This window comes from Papilio machaon, chromosome 2, assembly GCF_912999745.1.
Source record: "Papilio machaon chromosome 2, ilPapMach1.1, whole genome shotgun sequence".
Classification (NCBI taxonomy): Eukaryota; Metazoa; Arthropoda; class Insecta; order Lepidoptera; family Papilionidae; genus Papilio; species Papilio machaon.
Genome location: NC_059987.1, coordinates 4,951,857 through 4,979,157, shown reverse-complemented (window position 1 = coordinate 4,979,157; position 27,301 = coordinate 4,951,857). Strand labels below are relative to the sequence as shown.

Below are 27,301 nucleotides of genomic sequence, written 5' to 3'. Positions count from 1 at the left end.
CCACCTCGGAAAAACAAAACACTTCGCAGGACTTGCGCGGGTACATTTATATTTTTATCAGTTTATATCCACGCAGTTCCTAGCTTTATGCGTTTTATTTTTAAGAGGCTAACAATGTTTTCAATAACAATAAAATTAAGCATTTCATAGGGTTGGATAAACTAAAGAGGATAAACTAATGTACATGATAAAGATGTAGGTAAGTAAATGGAAAGGATTATATGAGCGGTTAGCTAGTGGTGATAATTTCGGATCATTTTTTTAAAATGTACATCGAGGACAGCAATAATGATGATTAACAAAACATGGCGAATAATGTAAAAAAAACTAAAAACATGTCCAAATTCTTATATAAAACTATTATAATATAATCAATTAAGTTTCGATTTAGGAGAAATTCCGTAAAAGCTAACATTATTTCAGCAATATTAAAGAAGTCGGTACAAAGGAGATATCACCAATCACCATGTAATGTATTTATTTGTATAAGTTGTTCCGAAAGACCCGGGTATGATTTTAATAAAATAATACTTTGTTTAACTACAAGTTTTAACGAACGTTTTATTAAGCTATTAGCCTGGATATTTGACCATTTTATAACAATATCGACCCGTTCAAAACGAGGCGTATCACAACCTGTACCAATTGAATTAACATCGTTTGTAAACATCTATACTAACTACGGACACAAATACATCCGAAAATAAATTACGACCACGATTCACGGAATCGAACGAGAAGAAAACGCGGGCTCTCACTTCACTGCCCGGAACCGAATCCTAAAACTGTACATATAAATTTACGATTTCAAGAAAGATTTAACAAAGTTTTAAATTTTAAATCCAACAGGTCGTTCAACGGTAAGAAGGAAGACGTTTTTTGTGCTCATATTAGTGAACCGGCCGCAGACAAAGGTGCTGCTGCGGTCGTTCGACACGGCGCGGCGACTAGTCTAGCGTGGACTTCTACAAGCGCCGGGGACTCCACTGCCTCTTTTTACTATTTAATATTGACCCGGGAACCGAATGTCTACTCGGAACCACTCATCATAGGATTGCTGGCTTTCGGTATAACTTGTTTATGGGACATCTGTAGATCAACACTTTACATGCTCATCTACGTTCGGATCTACGCTCATATTTGTTTAAAAAGTTAAGGATATCAGTGGGGTAGGCAGTAGTCGGTTGAGCGCACGGGGATGGCAGTCAGCGGTAACTTATAACTATAGGGCGGCGCGGGCGCAGAGGCGGGCAACGTCCTCTTCGACGTCGCGGCGTCGGCGTCCGCGCCCCATCGCACATCACAACTTAACAAGTATTACGGTATCACAGAACGTTACGCGCGCGCAGTCGCAGGCGGGCGGCTCGCTACGACACCATGATGTGCGGCGCGGACAGCAGCACGGCGAGCGTGGCGATGATTGTGAACAGGGTAAAGATAATAAGGCACAGTCTGTCCACGACCATGGCGGCGAACTTCCAATCCCGCGAAATGTCCGCATCTTCGTCATCTTTGCGCATCTACAACAATATTTTTGGGTTAAAATGGGCCATTACATTAAATTAAAAAAAATATATATATATATAAATTTGATACTTGATCTGTGATGACTCTGATCTCTTTGAGAATCAGCGAGAGCTCATAGTCGACACCGAAGCAGCTATGTGCCGCGAGACCTGCGCCGTTCTCTTCGCCACCCCTGCAACAGACGAGACCCTAGAGCTATATCTGTTTGATCTGCACTCTATCCTACGGGTGGGCCGAGGATCGGAGGGTTACTACGGGAGTTATGCCGATACAAATGAGATAGATTATACCGTGACCCATGATAGACGTTCTAAAGAGAAGATAGTTACTAATTCTACGAAAGAAATGTAAAATTTAAATGAGTGGATGTAATCGTTCAAAGCTATTTGGGCCAGGTGTACTGCGGAACGTTTCGGGTGGGGGCGTAGTATTGTAACCGTTCTATTTACGGCGAGTAGTGTTCGTGTAGATCGTCGAGGGACCTGTAGTAGCGGCAGCAGGGCGGTTGCTGCGCGTGCGCGTGCCGGAAGTCATCGTCTATATCGAGCACGTTGGCGAGCAGCGACTTGGAGGAGCGCTCGCGCAGCTCGAGGTCGGGCGGGGGCGGTGCACGCGCCGGCGGCGGCGTCGTCGCCGACCCCGGTCGCGACATGCGCAGGATCCACGGGAGCCAGTACAAGAACACGCACCGGATCTACACATAAAAATATTGCTCTGCATGTGATCTTGTGAACAAATCCAGAATGTAAGAAAAATGTATCAAAAAGTATTATTCTACTAAACAATCGACTATCAAACATGAAATATTTTGTGTATAAACTTGTATTTGTCTCAGGAGTAATTAACAAGGTACGTTTAGGAGAAATTTAAATTAGTATTGCGAGAGCGGAATCTATGTTACCCATATTTTTAGCTGAAAAGCACTAAATTCAAAAGTGCAATGCACAAACATACCCAATCACTCATTTCGTGTGTGTCCGCATGCCGATGGTGGTAGTTGAGGATAAGTATAGTTGATACGACAGAAGAGGCCACCATGAACATGATGCAATTGAAATATGTACCCAGAAGTGGCACAGCGTCTGAAGTCGCAGGCATTGTTTCCGCTACCATGTTTAGAAACACCGTCAGCGACAGCAGAATTGTTACACCTAGATAAAAAATATGTTGTTCTGATAATATTCCAAAACAAAAAGTAACAATATAATAAAGTAATAATGCAGAGTTCATACCTAGGGAAAGTTTTTCGCCGGAGTCGGGTGGTAAAGTGAACCCCAAGAGTGCCATAGAGGCAATCAACACGCAGGGTACGATAAGATTGAAGAAATAGTACAGCGTTTTCCGTCGGATCACCACTGCAAATGTGATATCGATGTACGGCTCCGGACAGCAATTGTAATAGATCTCATTTCTCTTCCCCGGAACCCCTGATTAAATATATGATAAACAAATCATTTCATACAAATAGTTTCATTCAAATCAACATTTTTGAAAAGTATTCTCCACTTCACGCTTTACCTATTAGTTCCCATTCGCCGTTCGTCACAAAACTGCTTATATCACCGCCGGCTTCATCTTGTAATTGCAAGTCAAGCTAAAAATAAAGCGAATTCAAAATATGTAAAAACTGGGTCAAATCTAACTTTGAAGTTGAATTTGAATACGTCGATTAGTATATCAACTTACTTGGTAGCCATCGTATGTCCAGCTGCCAAACTTCATCTCGCAGCGTTGGTCGTCGAAAGGGAACCAGGTGATATCAATTTTGCAGGTGCTTTTAAAGATACCAGGCGGCACGTACAGACAAGAGCCGTTGTTACGAACCACCACATTTGTCGGATATGTGCTATCAAATCCTTCGTCCGCGCTTTGCAAATAAATTGTTTTCAATTAATATTTACAATACAAAACTTTAAAATACTTTTTTTTATCTCATCTATGCAGGTTTAGTTATTCTAATTTAACTTGATTTTATATCACTATTTATAAATAATTTATTAATTCAAATGCGCAAGTTGTGAATGCCAAGATAGTAGGCATGGAAAGTCAATGATGAAAACAAAACGGTCGCTTCTCAAGTTAATAAAAATAAATAAATGAATTTGTGTATGAAAAACATGGGAATATTGCAAAAGTATTGATTAAAGTGTTATTGTATATCAGTTTTGAACTCAACCTACCTATTATACATGAGTACGTCAGGTTTCCATAACCTGTGAGGTGGTACTCGCAAATCTTTGACACCACCAAAGTCCGAAGTGTTCCACCTTAAGTTCATATCATTCCATTCCTAGGAACAATGAGCATTGTAATTTGTTGTTTTATCGTATGAAACAAAGTATTTTTTTAAATAAAAAGGTTCTATATAAAATTTCCTGCGGTTGTTGAGCGCCCGTATTACATTAGCATAAATCGAATGTATTTGGAAAAGTGGTCATTTGAAGAATTGAAAACATAACTACAAAGAAAACGTTAAAAATAAATGTAGCTTATAAAAAGAAGAAAAATATGAAAGATATTTTTCGTAATAAGTATGAATCTCAACTGATAGTCGGATATTGCAAATACCCTGGCCACCGCAAGTCCCTATATTGAAGCAAAATCAATAAGAACACGATCTCAGTCACTGAATCGTATATTTAGGTAGGTGTATTAGAAAAAAATCGGAACGCAACTAACTGATAGAAAATAGTTAAATAATTTCGAAGAAATGAATATAATTAATATAAAAAGGCGCTTAACAACTTTGCAAGAAGATTAATAAAAATCATTTCAGTAATGAACACACAAGACAGGACATTGCCCTACCGTTGCCTCAAAAAAATTACGTAATTCTAGAAATAAATGCTTAGAAAAATGCTTTTAGTTATAAGTTCGGTTTAGATTCGGCAAGTGCACGCATTAGGCAAAAGCATTGATATACATATTTTTAAAGTGATATTTAAATAAAGCCAACTGAAAGAATCATTTCAATTTTAATAATTAAGAAGGTGCTCTATGCAAATTAGGAAAAATTATTCATTTCAGAGTTTCTAATTAAAAATATTATTATTTATTAATTTAATACAAATTATTACTTTATTAGGGTTTATATCTTTTCTATAACGTTATACTTACTAATTTCAGCCAGATGTTTGTTATTAATAGCTGATTCTTCTCGTCCTGGGAAAATACTTTGTGTTAAAAAAAACATATGTAATAAAAATTAATTATCAATTAACGAGCGATCATTGAATAGAATCATTGTATTTATTTCTTAGAGGAGGAGTAAAGTTATGAGATGCGTCAAGGATATTTAAAAAAATAATGAGAAAGGTAACACCCAAACAGCAAAAAAGGATTGCGTGGAGATAGTACATATTATAGGTAAGAAAGGAGTCACGTAAGAGAGGATGGAAACTAGGAATTATATTAAAATTTGGAAAAAAAAAAAGTTTTGCGCCGACGCGAGATGACGATGATGACGACTTACCACGTCGATGATCTGCATGAGCGTGAGACCGAAGGAGAGTTGCAGCGGGTCGCTCTCGTTGACGACGGGCCGCTCCAGCACGTTGTAGTGGTCCAGTAGGTGGTGTAGTAGCCGTTTCTCGTGGTAACCACAACGCACCCCTAAGTAAAAAACATATTTAACAAGAACTTTTCAATTTATTACATATCGCATTAGTGTATTCGCTACTTTAACGAAATCTTTGATTTCGTTGGGGACAACCACGAATGTTTGCAACAATCACATTCGTATTGTCATGTCTTGTTAGGTCAAAATTATTATGAGATTTATTGTACACTTTACGGCCGATCGAGCTGCTGCACAAATTTTGTCGATGACAATACGAAGCCGATTGTCACAAATAACGCTTGTAGAGCTGCGGTCAGAAAAATACCTTGTTAATATGAGAAGATTAGTTCCATTTACAGATTTATTTACATAAAGCTTTTCATCAAATATTGCAAATTAATAATGCCATTAAAATGATTAAGAAATGTACATTACCATCAGTTGTATGTGCTACATAGCCGATGTTTTGGCTATAATTCAAATGATACGAGGTCATTCGGTATTGAGGAAAATTTTTGCAAGGCAATTGAATTGCGATGCATTAACACGAATTGATTACAGCAGTTGAATGCTCAACGACGTTCCTCTCTCTTTGTAACTAGGCTACCGCACACATTAGTCGCATCTGCATTCCAACTATGCCTAGAGTTGATTCTTTAATGTTCTGTATATAACCAATATAGTTGAGACAATATATAGTTGTCTTACTATTTTTTTTTTTTTTTATTTATTTAGCTTTATATAATTCCATACATTGACTTACAGTTATGTTAACTTATTTTTTATACAATGTTTTTTTTTTATTTTTTTTATTTTTTTTTTATTTTATTATTATTTTTTATTTTTTTATTCCTGTATGGATCCCTGTCGGGTAAAAGCCTCCTCCAACTTTGTCCAATGTTCCCTATCCTTCGCCACGTCCTGCCATCCTGCACCCGCCACAGCCGCGATCTCGTCTGACCATCGCGCATACGGCCGTCCTCTCGCTCTAGTGCCTTGTGGCCCTAACCATCTGGTTATTCTTTGCGTCCATCTGTTGTCGACATGTCTCGCGACGTGACCTGCCCATCTCCATTTCATTCTAAGAGAGAAAGTGAGTGCATCAGTTACTTTTGTGCTCTTTCTGATGTTTGCGTTCTTGACCCTATCTTTTAATTTTAAACCCAAACAGCTTCTCTCCATTCTTCTCTGAGTAGTTTGAATTTTATTTCTAGTTTTTGAATCAAATGTCCAGGTTTGGCAACCGTAAGTGAGGCATGGTAAAATTTCAGAATCCATAACCACCTTCTTCACTGATAGCGGGAGTTGTGACTTGAATATTTCTTTGCGAGCCCAGTACTTTCTCCAAGTGGTTGCAATTCTTCTGTCTACTTCTTCCGCGTTTCTCTCTCTGTTAAAGGAAATCTGTTTGCCAAGATATATATAATTATTTACGAATTCAAGAGGTACTCCGTTCACCGAAATGGGACTCAAATGGTGGTTGGTCATGACCTTAGTTTTGTCTAAGTTTATCTCTAATCCCACTGTCGTGCTTGCTCTGTGTAGGTCATTTAACATGTTGTTTAGTTGGTGCGGAGTGTCTGAGAAAAGAATAATATCATCAGCAAATCTGAGATGACTTAAAAGTTTTCCGTTCACGCTGATGCCCTGTGTCGACCATGGTAAGTTTTTCATTATATATTGAAGCACCGCTAGGAAGATTTTCGGAGAAATAGGGTCCCCCTGCCTAACTCCTTTATTAATTTTGATTTTGTCTCCTATTCTGTCCAACTTGACTCTACTTGAACTTTTGGCGTATATGTTTTTTAATATGTTTATGTACTTTTCTTTAATGTCTTGTGATCTTAGTGCCTCCCATATACTGCTATGTGATATGGAATCGAAAGCTTTTTTATAATCAATAAAAGCTACATATAAGGGTCTGCGAAATTCTAAGTACTTCTCAATGACCTGATCTACTACCTGGATGTGATCCACTGTGCTGAAACCGCTTCTGAATCCGGCTTGTTCGATTGGTTGGTGAGCGTCGATGTCGGGCGCTATTCTATCCAGCAGGCACGAAGCGAACAGTTTGTACAGGCAGGGCAAAAGACTAATAGGGCGGTAATTCCCTATGTCAGCCGGGTCACCTTTTTTGTAGAGTAGTATGATTTCGGATTCGGTCCATTGAGAGGGTACTGTTTCTTCTTCTAGTAATTTATTCCATAGGATGGTAATTGGGGATATTAGTAGAGTCCTCGCAGTTTTTAAACACTCATTTGTTATTCCGTCAGGACCTGGACTTTTGTCTGGTTTTAGTTTCATTATTTGTTTTAAGATTTCAGTTTCTGTGAATTCTGGAATATGTGAATTATCGATTTTTTGACTAACTGCATATGTTTGATTTGATGAGTTTGGTTGGCTATATAGTTTTGTGTAAAATTCTGTGGCAACTTTTATAATATGTTTTCTGGACTTAACTTTAGTAGACCCGGAGTGGAGGAATGGTATCCATGACTTTGATTTATTTAATTCTTTGTATGCTTTTTTTGCAGATCTAGATATTTCCATATGTTTTTGTATAGTGTTTAGTCTGTGGTTTTCGTAGCATCTTTTTATTTCTTTGTTGGCAGTTTTATAAAGTTCTTTAAGTTTATCCTTTTCGTTTTTGTTTAGTGAAGGTTTATTTTTTAGTTTATTTCTTTCTTTCATCAATTCCAGTGCTTTTTCAGATAAAATACTTGGCTTCTTATGTTTTTTAGTGTTTTTTAGACTTTCTAAGATACAGTGCATGATTTTCTGGCAATAATCTTCTCCACTATACTTTTTATGGTTAGTTAGAAGCTCGGGTATAAAGTTTTTTAATTCTTTTAAGTAAATCTCTCTGTCTTTAATTGTTTTTAGTTTCCTCGGTGTCGTTTTAAATTTACGTCTACTTTTTTTCCTTGGTTTCAAACATATTGTTGCTCTTAGTAATCTATGGTCCGAACTAAAGGGAAATGACGTCATTACTTTAAAATTAGTAAAAAGGTGTGGTTTTGAAGTCATTATATAATCAATCTCATTTCTTGTGTTTCTATTGGGGGAGATCCACGTCCATCTGTTCTTCATTTTGCGCTTGAACATCGTATTCACGACTTTTAGATTATACTCTTGTGCATATTGAATGAGTCTCTCACCACGCATGCTTCTGTTACCGTAGCCATATATACCGGTAGTATAATTTTCATGTTCCTTAGGTTGACCGATTTGTGCATTAAAATCGCCCATAGAAATAACATATTGTGTAGAGGTGCAATCGTGTGCATTTCCCAGGTCAGCATAAAACTTATCAATATCTTCTTGAGTTGAGTTTTCTGTCGGCGCATAGGCCTGTATTATTGTAAAAGGTATGTTTTCTAATTCTATTTCTAGTAAACAAACTCTCTCTGATATTCCGGTAAATGTTATTATATTGTTTTTTAGATATTTTTTGATCAGGAAACCCACGCCATACAGGCCTTTAGTTTCGCCTATGTAATACATAATATAATCGTCATCCTCGATAATGTTCTCACCTAATCGACGTACTTCGCATAGTCCTAATATATCATGATTAATGTTCTGCAGCGCTGCCTTTAGTTCAATAAGTTTCATTTCAGAAGAGAGTGTTTTGACGTTTAAGGTACAAATGTTTAAATTGGTTAGTGTTTCTTTGTTTTTAGTTGGAGGGTTTTGGTCGATCTCTCCCGCGGTGACCGGCCGTACTGGGAGATTTGTAGGGTGAGGAGGGTAAATCTGTTGTTGCTATTCTATATTCTGTTGTGTGGCCATCAGGTGAGGTGAGTCTATTTTAGTTTTGGGAAAGGTAAGTTTTTGTTTGTGAAGTACAAAATCCTTCATGTTGGTAGCTTTGTTCTTTTTCGTTGGTTGTTTACCACGTTGAGTGGAGTAGTTTGTATGCGATGACTCCGGGGATTCGGACAGGATTCTCTTATTTAATTGCTTTCGAGATGTAACTTTGTTACTCTTAGGTATTATAAGTGTGTCATATTTCATAAACGCATTATTGCCAGCCTCCCTTTCCTTCACCAGTTGTTCTTGTAATTCTTTGCGCTTGATTAAAACATCTTTGGGGTAGTCTTCCTTTATGTAATATGACGTGCTGCTCAAACAAGACTTGTTTTTCATAATCATGATCTTGAAACCCAGTGTAGTGAATGATATAACAACTGGTCTAGTTTTCTCGCTTTTCCTACCCAGTCTTCTGACCACTTCGATGTTACTTTTGTTACATGTCTTACTATATTATTAACTATATCATTAACTCCATCACTCCTCTCTATCACTCACTCTATCACAGTCAACTTTGAAGCCATCCGAGATGAAAAAAGTAACAAAGCTCAATAGAAATTTTTGCATTCATAGAGTTAAATTTTACAAATATTATAGGAATGATCATGGAAAATCTTAGTCTTGATAGTTCGGTCATAAATCTCATTAACTCATCATCACCCTGCCCTTGTCCCTATGGAGGGTCGGTACAGGATGTATTACTCTTCCATACATCTCTAGCAGCCATCATATCTGGATTCACTCCCTTCTTATGCATATCCTCCTTCAAACAATTGATCCAAACATTCTTCGGTCTTCCTCTACCTTGTGGTACATTCAATCTCATTACTTTCTTATTCATGTGATCATCATCTCTGCACATAATATGTCCATACCACGCTAACCTTTTAAAATTTTGATGGTCCAACATTCAGATCTATAAGATACAATACGAGGTCTCACAATCGATTTACAGATCTGTCCCTTAAGTTTAAGAAGCATTTTGGATCACAAGTCTCATCAGTGACCTATCGACATTTCTTCCAACCTGTATTTATTCGGTATTTCACGTCCCGGTCAATACCATAGGCCTATTTATTGGACTGGATAAATCAGCCTGCTTCCTCCTGTAGAGATAGGGCTTAAAGCCGTAAAACAGCATTTTCTCTCGGCTCTCGTCCCAGTGTAAAACCAATTTTTTTTCCTACTTACCTCACTCTCCTCTCTGTATCCTCCGTCCGTAGTGGACGCTTCTTTCTTTTCCATGCTTACATACTATGTGAAGTGAGCCAAATAAACTTCATTAGCTATTAACTGTAAAGATTTGTTGGTACTTACTACCTGATTGTATTAGGCTGGTAAGCACGTGCTAAAATTTTCCTTAGTACTCGATTTTCTGTGGCTTTCTCATCGCTGATGGATAAGAATGTGGATGCAACTCGTAATAGTTTTATGGTTACTAGAGCAGGGACTTATGATAGTTTACTTACGGATTTCTCATCTCTCTCACTAGGTCTACAGTGGGGACCATCCTCAGTAACCATTTATCTGCTCTAAGTGTGGGTACACACAGCACCGCTGAGAAGTTAACACTCATAAAGACAAAAGTAACATAGACTAACAGTTTTCTGAAAGAAAAACTATGGGAATAACATCAATGAAGGATGAAGTAAGACTAGTTAGAAAGTCGAAAAAAAAGGATTTAGGGATCAAACGTTAAATTTCAGGTGGTCTATGGAAATTGGTAGCTATGGAAAATTATGTCATAGGGGGAATAAAAGGAACATTTTCTGTGATCTTACCCCTTGGCCACATCAGGGCGAGCAGCAGCAGCAGCAGCGCCGCGGGCGCCGCCAGCGGCTCGCGGCGCGCCCGGCCGGCCATGTCAGCGCCGCGCCGCACCGCGCGCCGCCGCCGCCGCCGCGCCGCCGCGCCGCGCCATCACACGCCCAGCCCCGCCGCGCCGCGCTGCGCCCCTCGCCCCGCACCCGCACTCCGCGCCCCGTCCGGCGCGCCCCGCACACCACTACGTCCCCTCTATGCGAACCCGTTGAATACGATCAGTTTCAAATTCAATTCTTTTAGGGTTTTCATATATTATACTTTGTTCACGAGCTCTCGACGACGGCGACACGTGCCGCCCGAGTCTCTAGCATCGCCAAGCGCGCCGCGGCTGGGTCTGTCGAGTCACGACGTGTTTTTGAGCATTGTTGTTGAGCGGAGTGCGGCGACCGTGGGGCAGCGGAGCCGCCGGTGTGCGGACTGGCGGAGGCGCCGGCTCGCGCAGTCGCGCCGCCGCCCATTCACGCGCCGCCCGCCCGCCCCTACCCACCGCCCGCCCGGCACATGCCTCGGGACCGTCCGTGCCGCTCCCCCTCTAATTATGTTAATTTTTTTGCCCTGCCGAAATTTGATTCTTCTCTTTGATTTGGTCTTTGTTGAATTTAGTGCATACCTGCATTTATTTATGAAAATTATATTTAAAAGAACGAATCGTCATTGTATTACCTTGATAGTTTTATCAACGGAGTTTATTCCTATCAACGCTATGTATTGTGAAGTACAAAGTAGCATATACAATACTATTGTAGAATGGAGTCATTGGCGTTTTCATTGATCGCAAAGGGGTCAACAATTAAAATAGGCTATGGAATGTAGCCATTACAGGCTCAAGCGTGGAATTTTGTGGTTGTATAGGGCGAAGGCGGCGGGTTTGCGGTGCGGCGCGGGCTCGGGGATGCTGAGCGGGCCGCGATCAATGAGGCGCCTCGTCAGCGCCCCGCACTCCGCACGCCTCGCCCCGCATCCCGCACGTATTGCCCCGCGTTCCGCACACTCCCGACGCCCCTCACACTGCAAGTTACCCAATAACCGGGAATTTCCAACTCTCTCTCTCTCTCCTAAATTCTTGAAAACGCCAGCTGACAAGCCTTTGAGTATTCAAACGGTCGTCGTCCATGTAGACCTCGATAAAATTCAGATATTTTTTATAAACTTAAAACCATAATTCAGAACTACGACCGTGATTTTACGATAGTTGTGATCACTTAAGATTTAATCAAATATTTTTTCTATATTTGAATACAATATAAAATGGCAGAGAAAACTTTACTTTCGTAAAAAGACGAAAGTAGAAAAGTATTTAGCAAGGAAATTAAAAAAAGGTTTGAGTTGAATATAAAAATTTGAAGTGACTAAACAAATTAACCTCTACTTTACAGAAGTGCTTGAGCTTCGGGAAGGAGTATGCAGCAATTATTGTTTTTAATTTATAATGGCATTAACTATACAAGCACTCGGCATCGCCTCATCATTCATTAAGTAGTTTAAAGTTTGTGATTAATTATTAACACCGCGCACAATAGCGGCTCTTAACAATGCCATTCGTAATTCACAATTAGGCATTCTGGATACGAATATTGGTTTAAGGAAAATGTGTCGTGAATCAGGAAATTTGCGAAACTCCCGCGGAAGCGAAGGAGTTGAATAGGCAGTAAGAACAAAAGCAGTTCATTTGCTGGAAAACTCGGGGCAACGAAATCACTTGTATTAGTTAAATGTCAGTAGTAAAGGTTAAAAGTTAAATGTTGTATAAGTGAGTGGGCGCATTAGATTTGATGCATCGCTTCCAGTTTTTTTTCTATATTGCACACGGTAATTTTATATTTTAAAAGACACAAAGTGTAATTTCTAATGAATTAAGTTAGTGTTCAAGTTTTTTACAACCTTTCAAATGTTCAAAAATAGGAAAACTTAAATAACTAAAAGTTAAACGTCGAATTGTATGGTAGTAGAAAAGATAGTTTTAAAGTAGATTTTAATTAGAGAATATAAAAATTTTTCTTTAATCTAAACAACATTTGTCCATAGCAGTATAAATAACTAAACGAATAAATTGGTGAAAGGATAAAATATTCGATGTCAAATGTCGAAGTGTTACAAAGTCACGCCTTAGAACAGTATTGTACGACTAACAAATAGGTATATCAATTTCGTTACGTTAACAACACGAAATAGCTATTAACTTGGGGTTATACTCTTAAATGAAAAACGAAAATACAATAAAATGATAACGAAATCACGCTCACAAACTAACCAATGCTTGAAAAGGAACGTAATACTTTTCACATTTCACACAACGATAAGTGCTAATGCATGTAAAAACTATTTCATTTCGCGCGCATATGGGACCCTAGGCGGCGTCTTCAAAAGAAAATCCGACACTAAATGAGCAAAATGGCCGCGTCTATACAAAGAAGGCGAGCGAGAAAAGAATTTTTCTTAGAAATAATTTTTAAGAAAAGTTCATAGCAGCCGAATGAGATTTTCTTCATAAATATTTTTTATAGTCTACTTACTGGTACATGTGTACAGATTATAATAATTCTTCTTAATTTTTTAATATCTTCATCGTAAAGTTATTTTACAAAATAATAAATGAAGTTAAATAATAAATTAGATAATTAATAACCAATTTAAACCCTGTTCAATTCGTCTAATTAAAGAGATTTCAATTATTCATTTTAGAAGACTTATGAACCAACCTATGCTTATCATACAAATAAATAATGGGGGCAAACTAACCCGAACTATATGTATAAAAGAGAAACGAATAATTTAGATTTCAAAATCAGCATAATAGTGCAGGTATTGATTACTCATTGAACAAGGTTATCATTTGTTTTTAATTAATAAAAAATGAAAATTATACAGCACCATTTTTTTTTAACAAGGAATGCTGATTTACTTTTGCCATATTAAAGGGTAGTTTTACGTGTGAATGTTACTTATGTAATCCTCTTATATATCTACTTCTATTTTCTGTAACATTGACGCATTTAGTCCGATAAGATCATTGCATACTTGAACGCTTATATATGAGCACCAAACAAGACAAGTTATCTGTACTAAAGGTAAGTATCATTACTCATCGATTCATAAACGCCCTGTAACAGTCGTACCAACATTCCAATATAAAGTATGTAAGATTAAGGAAACGATAAAAAAACTATTGATCTGCGACAAATTACTGGCTTAACTATCTCCTTCTTGCAACAGCTAAAAATATTGCCCCATTAATAAGCGCTATGAAATTCTGGCTTAGATTTCTTTGACTCGGTTATTAATAAAATGCGTATCAAGATGTTCCCAATATTATATCGGCTGCTTTAATTGCATTAAAACGCTAACTAAAAGTAGTATAAAGGGTTAGTTAGTACAATTACTTACGCAGGGACGGTTACGGAAGGCGGGTAGGTCGACCATCGCGTGACTATGCGATAGTTGTGAGCAAATTGCACATTGCAGGCCGCGCCAGCCTGCCAGCGATTATTAGCGCATTCCCGCAACGTTTCAAAACGATATCGACCATCGAAACTGTAACACTTTTTCACGCTTCTGCGAAATTCAACATTTCAACTAATTCACCCACATTTTTTGCTTATGCGTGTCCTACACGAAATGTCTTGGTCAATCATAATTCGCCCGACACTTGAAATGTTGCACGTAAGTTAAAATGTAGGTATGTTGACGTTAATGTGTTCCAAATTTAATTTATTTTTCTTTTGTAATCATTATAATCCGTATAAATTAGTACATTGTAATCGATTTATGGTTTTAAATTTTAACAGATCATTTATTTTAAAATGTAATATAATAATTATGATTTTAAGTAATATAGCAATACCTAAATGAATTCGATTTTACTTCAAAATTGTTATCTAAAACAATGTAGTATTATTATAGTCAGTAGGTATAGTGAAGATTTGTTGACAACATGGTCGATGGGCTAAAGTATTCTGATGGACATAATTACACTACAGAATTATTATATGTAATATAATAATTTCACTTAGGTTGTCCTAAATTCGTACGATTCAAGTATGCAACCATCGCGCTTGTGTGTACAAACAAATGAAGTGCAAAGTGTAAAAAGAATAAATTGCATAAAATGCTGTAAAGAGCATGTACATATTTGCTGGATGTTTATCGACATCGACATGAAATAGCAAAACCGCCAATTACCGGCGGTTAGCGTCGCTCGCGGCGTTTCCTGCACTATGTGGAACGAATGCTGTTTTACGACGCTACGATAAGGTTGAATGAAAACTAGTTAAACAATACGTCGCTAATTCACTTAAAGATGTAGACATTTGCGAGAAAAAATGGTATATTTGCTATTAGTAATTATATTTACAGACGGATTTCTACGAACTTAATTCTTAATTGTTGTTAAGGTTTTGGTTTGGTTATCGGCATGCCGTATTTTATAAGGAGAGTTTTATGAATGTGTAAGGAAATGTTAGTGAGTCAATCTTAGAGAATATGGATTGCTTAAAAGATAAGTGAAATCATAGAAAATTAATATACTGCATGAATGCAGTGGTTTTCCAAATTATAAAAATATCAAAGGACTTTATTACACTATCGATTTCATTTTAATATGCATTCTCTAGCGTTGTTTTAATGACTTGGGCGTGTCATAAATATCCAATTTAAGGGATACCTATTATTAGAGGCGACGTTTAGGTCCCACTGATTGCATATTGATGACGGTTCGTCGCTCGGTGATCAATTTTGCCTCAATTAAGGCGCTGATGAGACTAACAAGATGTTTGATAAAAATATAATTAACATTGTTTGCATAACAAATATCGCTACAAATTGGATTTTTTAATATTCAATTAAATATGCATTGGTCAATAGAGTGGGTAGTATTAAAATTTGATTCTGAATGCAGCAGTTAAAATAATTACGATTTTTTAATTGGGTGTTATAAAATAGTATACAAATGTGTGTATATTGTGTAGTTACTAATGTGATGTTTTGGGGTATACTCGTATAAGTATTTAAAAGTAGAAAGAAATAAAATTAATTTTAAATGCATTTATTGTAATAAAAACTGCACAATAATATTTATAATGCCGTGACATTTTCTCACCGTCTTTTATGTGATTAAATGAAACTATTGTGTCGTCTATATAGAATGTGGAAAGTGAAAAAAGAATTCACTTCATATAATAACATATTATGTCTGTTATAATCTTTGTTTTAAGACGGCATATAATGTGTTTTTTCTTATGTCACGAGTACGGTGTTATAATTATATTATTTTTTTTCCGCAATCATATATATGGGTATATTATACGAGTATAATATTACGGTCTAGTTAAGAATGATTCTTGAAGCTTATTCAAACTCTACATAGCTTTCGTAAAAAGCTTAAGTACTTGGTTTTATGTAAAATCGAACAATACGACTGGTCGAATGTGCTAGAGACCAAAACCTCTCGGCTTTCCTTCAAAATTATTTCAGCAGTTTATTCTATTTCTGTATTTTACAAAGAAATTACCAACGGTAAATATTAGGTCCTTACATATGAAATTGGCGTTTTTCGTACTGGTCACTTTAATCACGAATTTCTCCTCTTTGGTAAGGAATTCCAAATTCAAATTTGTACAGCTATAGACTCATGTATTTGTGGTTCGATGACCGTCATTCATTTGTTTTTTTTCTTCTGTTTTTTTCTGTTTGCGTCACTCATTTTACAAAATGGAAAACTTAAAATATCGCATTATTTACGAGTACGAGTTCCGCCGTGGCACTAGTGCTGCGGAAACGACTCGAAGGGTGAATGATGTGTATGGCGGTCGTGTTGCAAAAGAAAACACAGTTCGTTTTTGGTTCCAACGTTTTCGTTCTGGAAATTTCGATCTGCAGAACAAGCCCCGTGGACGGCCTGAGACTCAAGTTGATAATGAAGAGTTGAAGGCTATTGTGGAAGCGGATCCATCGCAAACCACGTCCGAGTTAGCTGCAGGCTGCGATGTTAGTGATAAAACTGTTTTAATTCACTTGAAGCAAATTGGGAAGATTAAAAAGCTTGAAAGGTGGGTACCTCACGAATTGACTGAAGCAAACCGGCAAACGCGCGTCGACTGTTGCGTTACATTACTAAACCGGCACAATAATGAAGGTATTTTAAACCGAATCATTACCTGTGATGAAAAATGGGTTCTTTACGATAATCGGAAGCGCTCAGTGCAATGGTTGGATCCTGGCCAGCCAGCCAAATCCTGCCCCAAGCGAAAATTAACCCCAAAAAAGTTACTTGTAAGCGTTTGGTGGACTAGTGCCGGTATTGTTCATTACAGTTTTCTCAAATCTGGCCAGACTATTACGGCTGATGTCTATTGTCAGCAATTGCAAACCATGATGGAAAAGCTAGCGGCTAAACAATCTAGGCTGGTCAATCGCTCCACGCCACTGCTGCTTCACGACAACGCTAGACCACACACTGCGCAACAGACGGCTACTAAATTAGAAGAGCTTCAATTGGAAAGTCTAAGACATCCTCCGTACTCCCCGGACCTTGCTCCAACAGATTACCATTTTTTTCGAAATTTGGATAACTTCTTGCAAGGGAAAAAATTCAACTCCGATGGGGCAATCCAAATCGCCTTCAAAGATTTTATTGATTCCCGTCCGACTGTTTTTTTTAGTAAAGGGATCAATGAACTACCTATGAGATGGCAAAAGTGCATAGAAAATAATGGTTTATACTTTGATTAATTAAATATATTATATTAAAAAATATTCGACTTTTTGTTCCTCCCATACAAAACGCCAATTTCATATGTAAGGACCTAATATATTTAAATTTTCATGCCATCGCCGTAGTTCAATAAACATATGATTTTTTATCTCACGTCGTCATATGCATTTCGAGAAATAGAAATGGCGAATTTAACAATTCGTGACCAATTAAACGATATCTTAGTAGCAACAAAAGTATATTAGATTTAATCGACCATCGTTTTTATTGTGTGAACTTTCCAATAGAATTCTATGCGGCTAGAAACTGTTAACATTAAATGTTATTGGAATACGCAGACTTACATAAATAATACAGTATGGAAAGTGTTTTGCGTACGAAACGGTATGGTTTATAAACCTCAACCTTCTTCAATAAAAGTAGTTTTGGACGTGATAAGGCCAACAAGCTTGCGGATCCTTGCTGACCTCACTAACCATTCGGTGCACGTCATCACCGCATTTAAAGACAAAAACAAAACATTGCGAGAGAATGGGTGCAATTACGTAACGGTAACAAGTTCATTTTCTTGAATATTAATTTCATCATAAGAAATCTAATAAAATTCTTTCTTTCCGACCATGTATACTCGTATATTGCGTTGCCTGGTATTAGCATTTATACTTACAAGAAATTTTCAAGCAACTCTTACATTAATAGTGTTTATATCGAGCAGAAAAGGAGCATCTTTGCTTGTTTGTTAAATAAACGTGCTATTGTTGGAAGCTTTTCGCTTGGGCGTTTTAATGAGCGCAGCTAAAGACTAGAATGCTCTGCTAGAGTAGAGGTTACTTGACCGACATAATTAAGATCTTTTTAAGTACTGTTAAGTTTAAAATATGTGTGTTTTTATTATTCTTAATTTAATACGATTTTTTATTACACTATTCAAGTTAAATAAAAAAAATTGTAGGTATGCAAAGGTGAATTATATAGGAGGTATTCAAAGCGTATTAACCGGATTCGGTGTCACTTTATATCCCAAATCTACATAATTTTCACGCCACTTGATAAGAGTTTACTTTCCACTACACCTACGAGTACCTACGAGTAGTTGAAGAAGACTAGAAGACTACTATGTAATCAATAGCTACTTGTTACAAAAAAATATTTCGTTTTTTTTAATCTTGAGCGATATCAAAATGTCTTTAAACATCGATTCGTTTACTAATAAAGCTTACTACTCGGCAGAAGATTGCTGCAAATAGATATCTTGTCCTATGAAGAGACGCCAATAGCGTAATGTTTTACGGTATGCTCATTTGATCACGTGATTGTTGGTACCATATCTTGCTATAAGCACAGTACTTAGATGGTATGGTTAAAAGAAATATAAAAAATAACTTTCTAATAATTTTCCATTAATGACAATGGTCCATATTATTGAAAGCTAGCAAAGCTGCGTTGTTGTAAATTAAATTTAACTACTCTGTGTTAAAAAATAAACCCTCATTTGCATAACAGATCTAAAAAGTGTATTTATTCATTCTTAAATCACAATTTTGCATCTGATATCATATACTGTTGTGCTTGATATTGAAAAATAAATTGTAACAGACCGGTCGGTTTTTACTTGTAAGGCTTTTTTTCTCTACATATGCATAAATTACTCTCTAAAATTTATGCCGGTGTACCGTGTTACCCTTGTCAAGTTTGGAGTAAAATAAAAACTGTGAAGGGCAAGTTATAGCTAAAGTATAAATGTATACAGGATGTCCGAAATTGGCATATAAAATAAAGACGCAACTTGTTAAACAATTCAATAGTTTTACCCATCTGCTTATTGTGGGTACTCAAAAGATTTAAATAATTTCGAATACATCTACTAATATATCTTATGCCTCCGTTCACGGTTCTAAGCTTTTTTTTGTAAAGTTTTAGTTTTTGTAAGTCTAAGTGTTGTTTTCTAATTAAGTCAAATTTATAGTTAGAACTGTTTGGGAAAGAATGTAATAATCATATATTTTAATCAATGTGCTTGTAATTTTATGAGAGAGCGAAGATTTTTTACGTTTGTGTTACTTCGACGGACGTAATTAGGTGAACTTCTTACTCGGTATGGTACAAAGCGGTGTTTTTCATTAACCTGAAATGAGAAAAATGTAGCTCTGCCGTACAAAGTGAGCTACGTAATTATTTACATTTTAAATACAGAGCGAACCTTTGGTCATTTAGACTATGTGTTAATATTTTATCGTATTTTGGATAGGTTATTTGGTGGCACAAGAGTTAAAGGCTTTTACAATTTAAAGTATTGGGAAAATGAATATGTCTGGCGTATTCAGTATTGAGTAAAAAAATTATATATTTTACACATGTTAAATTTTAACTTCTGGCAATATTTGTGGAATTCGACATGTCCGGTTTACAATTTCGTAAAGACTTACGGCGACCATGAGATCGTCACGCTTGACTCGTTCATGTTTGCCGCTATGGATGATCCATGATCAATGTTTATTTTTAAAAGCATACTTCTACATTATGCAATAAGATGGATTTAGAACTTATACAATATACAAACCAATCAAAGTGGTTTCTACCTAGTTTACCAATTACCAAGCTTAGTCCAGTTTGAAATAAATTGTGTCATACAATCTCTACTGCGTGTATGCTTCAGTAATGTTTCTTACTAAGAAAACGTAATTGGATTAAAACGCGATAGTATCTCATGTATGTCATTCGAGACAAGTGCTGAACGGATATCTACGTTGTATTTAAGTCTGAAATTTGCATTATCACTTTCTGTTCCTTTAGGCTCGTCAACCATTCATATCTTTATGAAACAGAAGCCCGGGGTATTGGAAAGTTATAGACAGTTTAACTCGTTTTACACGGAATCAGATCCGTACCGAGAACCACGAAGCCAACACAATAAGAGCGGTCGTGTGATCTAATCGAATTAAAATTGTTCTCCGGCTTCGAGCCTTCAGTCTGTCAGTCGAACGAACGGCCGCGTCCGAGTTCGAAAGTGATATTCGGTCGCTAAAGTTTTTCGTGTCGTGCGGCATAGAATGTGAAACTTTCTTCGAGATGGAACGCGGCACGGTGTCAAGTGCGGCGAGGGCTCGCGGCGCGGCAGGGCGGCGGTGAGAGCGCGGCCCGGTTGCGACCGGTCGGCCCCACCGCACCGGCGCCAGCGCGCGCGCACTCTCCGCCGCGCGCCGCCGACGTCGCGACGCCGTCGCTAGCTGCTCGTCGCTCGCTGCAACGCGCGCTCTCAGCCTCACGCCGCGAACGCGACCACTCTATCCGCCTCGCGTCTCGCCACCTCGCACCTCGCGCCTTGCGCCTTGCACGTCGCCGCCTCCGTCGCCAACCGCCGACCGTCGAGTGAACATGTTTTAACTTTAATCGTCAATAGTGCTACGGAACACTAAGTGAACGTGTATAACTATTTTATACTTCGTATATTTTTTAAAGCGATCGTCATCATATTTCGGTAAGTGTTGACTTTTTTCTGGCATATAAACAATGGTGGTGGAGGCACAGTTAAGGTATTTATACGGGTTTTTAATCGGGAAGGGCGAGGTCGGCGCGCCGCAGCGTGCGTGAAATGCGATTAAGGGCACGCGGGTGCGTTCCCGGGCATCCCGGTTGCCCCGCACCGTGCTCCGCGCCCCTCGCCGCCTACCCGTGCACGACGTCCCGCCGCCCGTCAATACACTTTCCTTGTTTTCCCTTTCCCGCCCGCCTTTATATTTTGATCTTCTATATTTCCGGTTTTTTTGCACGAATAACGCTTTTATATAAGTATTTTTAATTTTTATTGTGCTTGTAAGTAAGATATCGAACGAGAAGCCATAAAAACACATTTAATTTTCCATGAATGCACTTCAATTTGTGTACTCAGTTCCCAATTCATGTTTCTGTTTATTTTCAAAAACATATCTGAAGAATGTATAGATGACAAATAGATCCATACAATTGATTACCTATCACTGAGAACAATAATCATTGAAGTGGTTGTACTCAGCGGCTCACACTTATTGTCAACATTCATAATAATAATCCAGTTAGTGAAGCACTCGATTTCATGTTGTGCGATCGTGATTTAAATTATATTACTGTACATTATCATTTGCATAATAGTGTGTGCTTTACATTTGTTAGTAAGTATCATAAATTCATTAAGATAAATAAGAATCGATTATAAATATTTATACGATTTTAGTATTGATTACGGTTTATATAAAGTTTCACAAGGTGACCAGCTGTGCATGTTGTCTAAGGTTGCATTTCTAGGGCACGATCTAAAAGGCTATTGAGGAAGGGTAAATGGAAGCAATCCTTTCTTGAAAATAAAATAGTACATCCTTTACTCGCTTATACTATAGTCTTTGACGTTATGACGATTTTGTTTGAATTTCGTATATTACTCGTTATTAAAAAGGTAGTATTTTTTAAACGTAAGTAAAAATCTTAGAACATGAAATAGTATTTGCGTATTGCTTTAACGGATAACAAGATTTACTAGTTAAATTAGTTTTTTTTAGTTTAATTAAATGTTATCAAGTGGTATTAATTAGTATTTTCGAATGACACAAAATCACAACGATATATAAAACCGTTATTATAACCATCTACTAGATAAATATTATTAACAGATCGATCTGCCTGGGTGTGCGAGCGGAGAGAAAGCAATGGTCCCACAGTCTCTGACCGCGGTTACTGATCATTCCAGTCTATTTAGATTTGATTTTGTCTAGTTCAAAGCGAAAGACTGCTAACACTGACTGGTTTTTCATTTACAACCATTTTTTATTCAAACTCATTGAGTTCATTGGCTGAAGAACAAGGTTGGATGTAGTCAAAAATAATGCAACGTTAGTTACGAAACTCCTATAGTATGTATAAAAGAGGTTTTAGACATAATATAAACATAATTATTCAATTATCCTGCGCTTAGAGGTACTAATGTGTCGTCAACTTTTGGTGATAATTTTACAAAATGTTTTTCTAGTTTCATTGTTTTTTGCTAATGTTTTTTTATACACATGTCACAAAAACCGAGATGTCAGATTATGCCGGGTGTAAGGGAATACAAACAATTAATCATACAAACACGTACGTACTAAATCAATATTATACTCAAATGGATACAATGTGGCCTAATAGATGCTTTAGTATCTGAACTAGAGACCCGACCGCGTTGTGTTTAAATAGGTCAACAGCCTATTCCTTTAAATTGATAGGTTTGTTCTGATATAAATTTAAACATGCACTATCTTGTACAACAAAAATTGCGACATCTGTTTGTAACGTAGATAGAAGATATTGGATTCATTGAGTGCTCCAAACTGGATTTTTAGTGTTATTTGATTTTGGAATAGAGCTCATTGGTCAGGCGCTACAGGATGTTAACCTCACAGTTATGGCCTGTCGCGACCTAATAGTGATGGGAAAAGAATTCATATTTTTTATCGATTAATATAATTAACTTCTTGATTGTCAAGTAGTCGATTGCAAATCAAGTGTGATGTTAATTGAATTTTTAATATAATTTAGAATATACGTAATTGATACTGGTGATAAATAATCCTATACGAGGGAGTGTTTTCCAAAAAAGTCTTTCAACTTTAGTCATTTAATTTGATTTGAAAAAATTGAACCAAATAAGGAAATTATGTAATTTTGCGATAAGATTCTACAGAGCTTGAGGAAATGACGTCAAAATATTATGTATCATTTAGTAAATTGAGAAACGTTCTCACGATAATTATTTGTTATACCTATCTTTTTTTTTCATTTCTCCGTAATTAATAGCGAACAGGTTTTTTAAATTGACATTCGAAGCAAGAAATTTCTGATTGGAAACACATCTATTTGGTGGACCATATTTGTTCTTGCAATAATTCAGACTAAACAAAAGAATATAATGTTATTTTTATAGTTTTTATGGTATTGCATGTAAAGATAAAATTGAATGAATTTAAATTATTTGAAGTTCATCACGGCACTAGAAGGCGAGGAGTGCCGGTCAGCCACGGCGAATGTCTGATGTCATAGCGCCGACACCCACCTTGATCAGGCAGGTCACGTTGTTTTATCGCATTCTTGAATTTTATTTCAGGTTGAATCTAGGTTAAAAGAGTTTACTTTAAAGCCCCAGGCAACGCAAATTCCTAGTTGTTAACCAACTAAGAATTTGCGTGTGAAACAAGTACGTTTTGTTGAATCGAAAATATAAATCAATTTAAATGTAATTTTATAGATTTTCTAGAAGTATATCAATATAACAAAAGATGGCGTTGTACGTTTACTTAGGTCGCAGTATAAAAGTGTTTTGTTGAGAACAGGTGAGATTGGTTTGTCAATACCACAATAACTGTACACACCAAGTTAAGGAAATTATCTCTTCTCGTTTGAAATTGGCGATTTGGAATATAGAAAAATATGTTATAGTATATTTGTAATAACAAAACGATAAACTTCCGTGAATTTACTTATCTAAAAAAAAATTCATGACAGTTCATGTATTTTTATAGCCACGATTTTTTGTATTTTTTTTATAGCATTTACATTGTATCTATTGTAAACACAGTGTACCATAATGAATGAGTGCATACATTAAGAAATAAATATTCTATGAAATTTAACGTCTTTGTTTGCGGTGTAATTTTTCAAAATTATTTCAATCTTTGGACGTCAAGACAGAATGTGACATCGAAAAGATTAAATTAATAATGGAAATTATGTTATCATTTCAAAAAGGATGATATTTAAATACTAATTTAATCCATAAAACATAATAGAACATCTGACAAAAGAATTTAAGACTCAGTTCCTAAAAATATTTAATTAAATAATTTCTGGAATAATCTTTAAGTGACAAAAGAAGAAATACAAAGACGTAAAGGTCTTTCATAATCAAGTTGGTATCGTTTATCACTTTAGCTGTGCATATTTTGGTGTCATATTATCTTGATAATGTCCCAGCGGACGTAATTTCCGGACGCGCGCCAACAAACGGCCTCTCCGTCATCTGATAAAGACTTCTTAAACATTTCACTGTGATATAATTGCTTTTTAATGCTGCTATTTATATAAACCATAAAGTTTTCTTTAATACAATAATTATATTAATTCTTATCTTACTAATACTATAAATTCGATAGTTTAGATGGATAGATGTTTGTTTGAAGGTCTCCAGAACGGCTCAATAGATCTCGTTGAATTTGGCATAGTCTGGAAGAAAATATTGGTTACTGATTATTTTTTTATTAGTTCCACGCGGACGGAGTCGCGGGCGACAGCTAGTATTTTATAAAATATCTTTATTTTTTAACTAGAGGTTCTTATTGAAAGGATTAAGTATTTTTGTCCTTTTTTAAACATTAACTAAATTAGAATATTATTAAAGAAGTTAAGATTTGAAAGACAAAAAAATTGAATGAATGTTTAGCATTAAGCATAGTCTAACATTTGATAGCTCCTGTAGCAGGCCACTTCTTAGAATGTCCGGATTTGCTAGCTACTTGTATGTATATTCAATGAGACCGCGCTATGTTTCCTCAGGGAACCCTCGAGTTTGTTTCATGTGCAAACTTGGCGAAACTGTGTGATGTTTTTTGTAGATAAATAGTGGCTTTGCGTAAAAAGAAACAAGTCATATCTGATCAAAGTAATATCAGTAGAATAGACACGTTATTTTGTCCTCGGCTTTTGTGAATGTCTGTGACGTTAGTCGCCGAGCCGCTTGTAAATGTCGCATGCCAATGAAGTCACGGGTTCGAAAGTCACTACTAACTAATAAATTTCAAAATACTTATAATAAAATGATTTGTTTTACATAATAACAGTTAGAAAGATTTTGCAATATGTTCCTTAATTTCTAAAATTAATCCGCTAATATTATGCACATGCATATTAAACGGATGAAAGGAAATATTTATGGATATTGACCTTGCTCTTATGAATACAGTTTACTGGTTTCTCGTCGATCCGGTTGCCTCAAAAGCGACTCGAACAGGTATTATTGAATATTCAAAATCTTTTATAATCGATGATATCAAAATATGAATCTCATAACAATGTTAATAAAGTGTAATTTCGAGTGAATTAGTTTTATATTAAATAACAATAAAAATTTACACACTCCCACGAGCCAACTCTAATGGAGAGTTCAAAGTAAAAGATAATTTATGTTGTCTACATCTCCTTTTTTATTAGAGCTAATTTAGTTTACTAATAACACCTGTTGCAATTGAATTTGAATTTAAATTATTAATTTAACTTTTTATTAATTATCTACTTTAGAATTGACTACTAAGTAACGGGAAATAAACGTTTAACATATCATGTACAAATAAGGAGTCTTTCGACATGTACGAATACTTCGATTGTTTAGCCATACTTCTAGATGTGAGATAAGTTTACAAAACAATACGCATCGTACGTGGCGTGGTGCAACTGCAGAAGCATCGGCGCAGCGTCGGCGCGGGGTAGCGTCTGGCAATCGCTGTAGCCTTGCACAACCGAGGATGCTCTAATTACACGGCTTCGGCCATCGCTCACTACGATCGAGCCTTGTTACTTATTCACGTTTGATTGTACAATTAATTTAGTTTTATGTGTTATTAGCGGTTGCCCGCGACTTCGTAAGGGAGGAATTAAAAAAGTAATCTAAGTTACTCCTGCTTACATATATGTAATTCTAGTCCAAGTCTCGTCAAAATCGGTCCAGCCGTTTCAGATAATATCCGGAACAAACGCGTACTTACTTACAGACAATAAAAAAAATGGAAAAATATTATTTATTTTTCCAATATTAAGTGTAGATATAGATTCAATTAATATTAAAATTATTAATAACAATATGTTTATATACAGTTGTTTTGGAAGTGAACTCTCACAGTGAGAACTCATTTATCTACATCTATGTCAGATACATATTTATTTTCAAATACATTCAAGTGTGACATCATTAATGCTTGTTATTTTGAATCTGTATGATCACTATGACTTTTGAATTTTTTTCTTTGCTATCTTATTTTTCCTGCCTGTAATTAATCAGAATAGAAATAACATTTTAAATTTAAAAATTAAAGTTGAAGGTCGTCACGTGTATGTACGAATAAATCTATTAATGACACCTATTGTATGTTCGTATCGATTAAAAACTAGTAAGATATGTTCTTTGTTTATAGATTTGAGGATATAATATTTAATCTAAATCAGTAAATCTTTCGACGACTGGATTCCTTGACGCGACCTTTGTTTTACTTCTTGCCTACAAGAGTCTAATTTTTATGGTCTGAGAGTTTAGTTTTGAAGAAAAAAAAAATCAAAGATATCTATATCATTGGGTAATACAAGTATAATTTTCACAAATACCGTGAATATTAAATGAAATAAAAACAGAGCTAAATTTAATAACTGTAATAAAATTTCGATGTATTTTGATATTAGAGAAGTAATAGCATTACAATATCCGGCCGTACATGAAGTCATTGAACTTTTTGGATATATATTTTTATATTTTAGATTAATGTCGTATTTCTTCCTATTCTTTATAAATGGTGGCGTAAATAATAAAAGTTCAAAAACAAAAAAAAGTTATAAAGAATAATAAAATAATATAATAAAGAAAAATAATATATAATAGTTATAATAAAGGAAGTTAAAAGAAAGAATATTGTTATTTCGATTTATTTATGGGATAAATAATGATTTTGTTACGAATTTTTTCGGCATTCGAAAACTACGATTGTGTTTTCACTAAAAGAATGTATGCAATAGAATTATTGATAGCGCGATTTGCGTATGCGAGATGCGATAACACGTTTACAGCGAAATAATCTTGATCACGTTGTATCACTTTCTTTGTAAGG

The 27,301-nt window shown here is 36.2% G+C and overlaps 2 protein-coding genes and 1 long non-coding RNA gene across 6 annotated transcripts in view; 2 read left to right on the top strand and 1 right to left on the bottom strand.

Moving 5' to 3' along the window:
* Nucleotides 1-386: 386 nt before the first annotated feature.
* Nucleotides 387-10,762, bottom strand: LOC106709056 (neuronal acetylcholine receptor subunit alpha-7). Of its 4 annotated transcripts, none has more exons than XM_014500724.2 (11): nucleotides 10,681-10,762; nucleotides 5,000-5,139; nucleotides 4,645-4,689; nucleotides 3,708-3,817; nucleotides 3,214-3,394; nucleotides 3,046-3,121; nucleotides 2,760-2,954; nucleotides 2,482-2,678; nucleotides 1,977-2,221; nucleotides 1,597-1,699; nucleotides 387-1,520 (listed from the first exon to the last, which is right to left on the bottom strand). In XM_014500724.2, exons 1-11 carry the CDS (start codon nucleotides 10,760-10,762, stop codon nucleotides 1,368-1,370), a joined length of 1,527 nt encoding a protein of 508 aa, XP_014356210.1. In that variant the 3' UTR covers nucleotides 387-1,367. The 4 variants fall into 4 exon arrangements, with proteins under 4 accessions (XP_014356210.1, XP_014356212.1, XP_014356209.2 ...); XM_014500726.2 differs by having other exon boundaries at nucleotides 2,010-2,221; XM_014500723.2 differs by having other exon boundaries at nucleotides 2,482-2,954.
* Nucleotides 5,956-9,336, top strand: LOC123722253. The gene is made up of 3 exons (XR_006756453.1): nucleotides 5,956-5,978; nucleotides 6,436-6,437; nucleotides 8,436-9,336. It is a non-coding gene; the product is annotated as an uncharacterized LOC123722253 (long non-coding RNA).
* A 9,872-nt stretch (nucleotides 10,763-20,634) lies between the features above and the next one.
* LOC106709059 overlaps nucleotides 20,635-27,301 on the top strand; it is a 41,689-nt gene continuing 35,022 nt past the window's right edge. The window contains exon 1 of the mRNA XM_014500732.2: nucleotides 20,635-20,910. The gene's annotated coding sequence lies outside the window, so the exon portion shown is untranslated. The remainder of the gene's footprint in view (nucleotides 20,911-27,301) is intronic.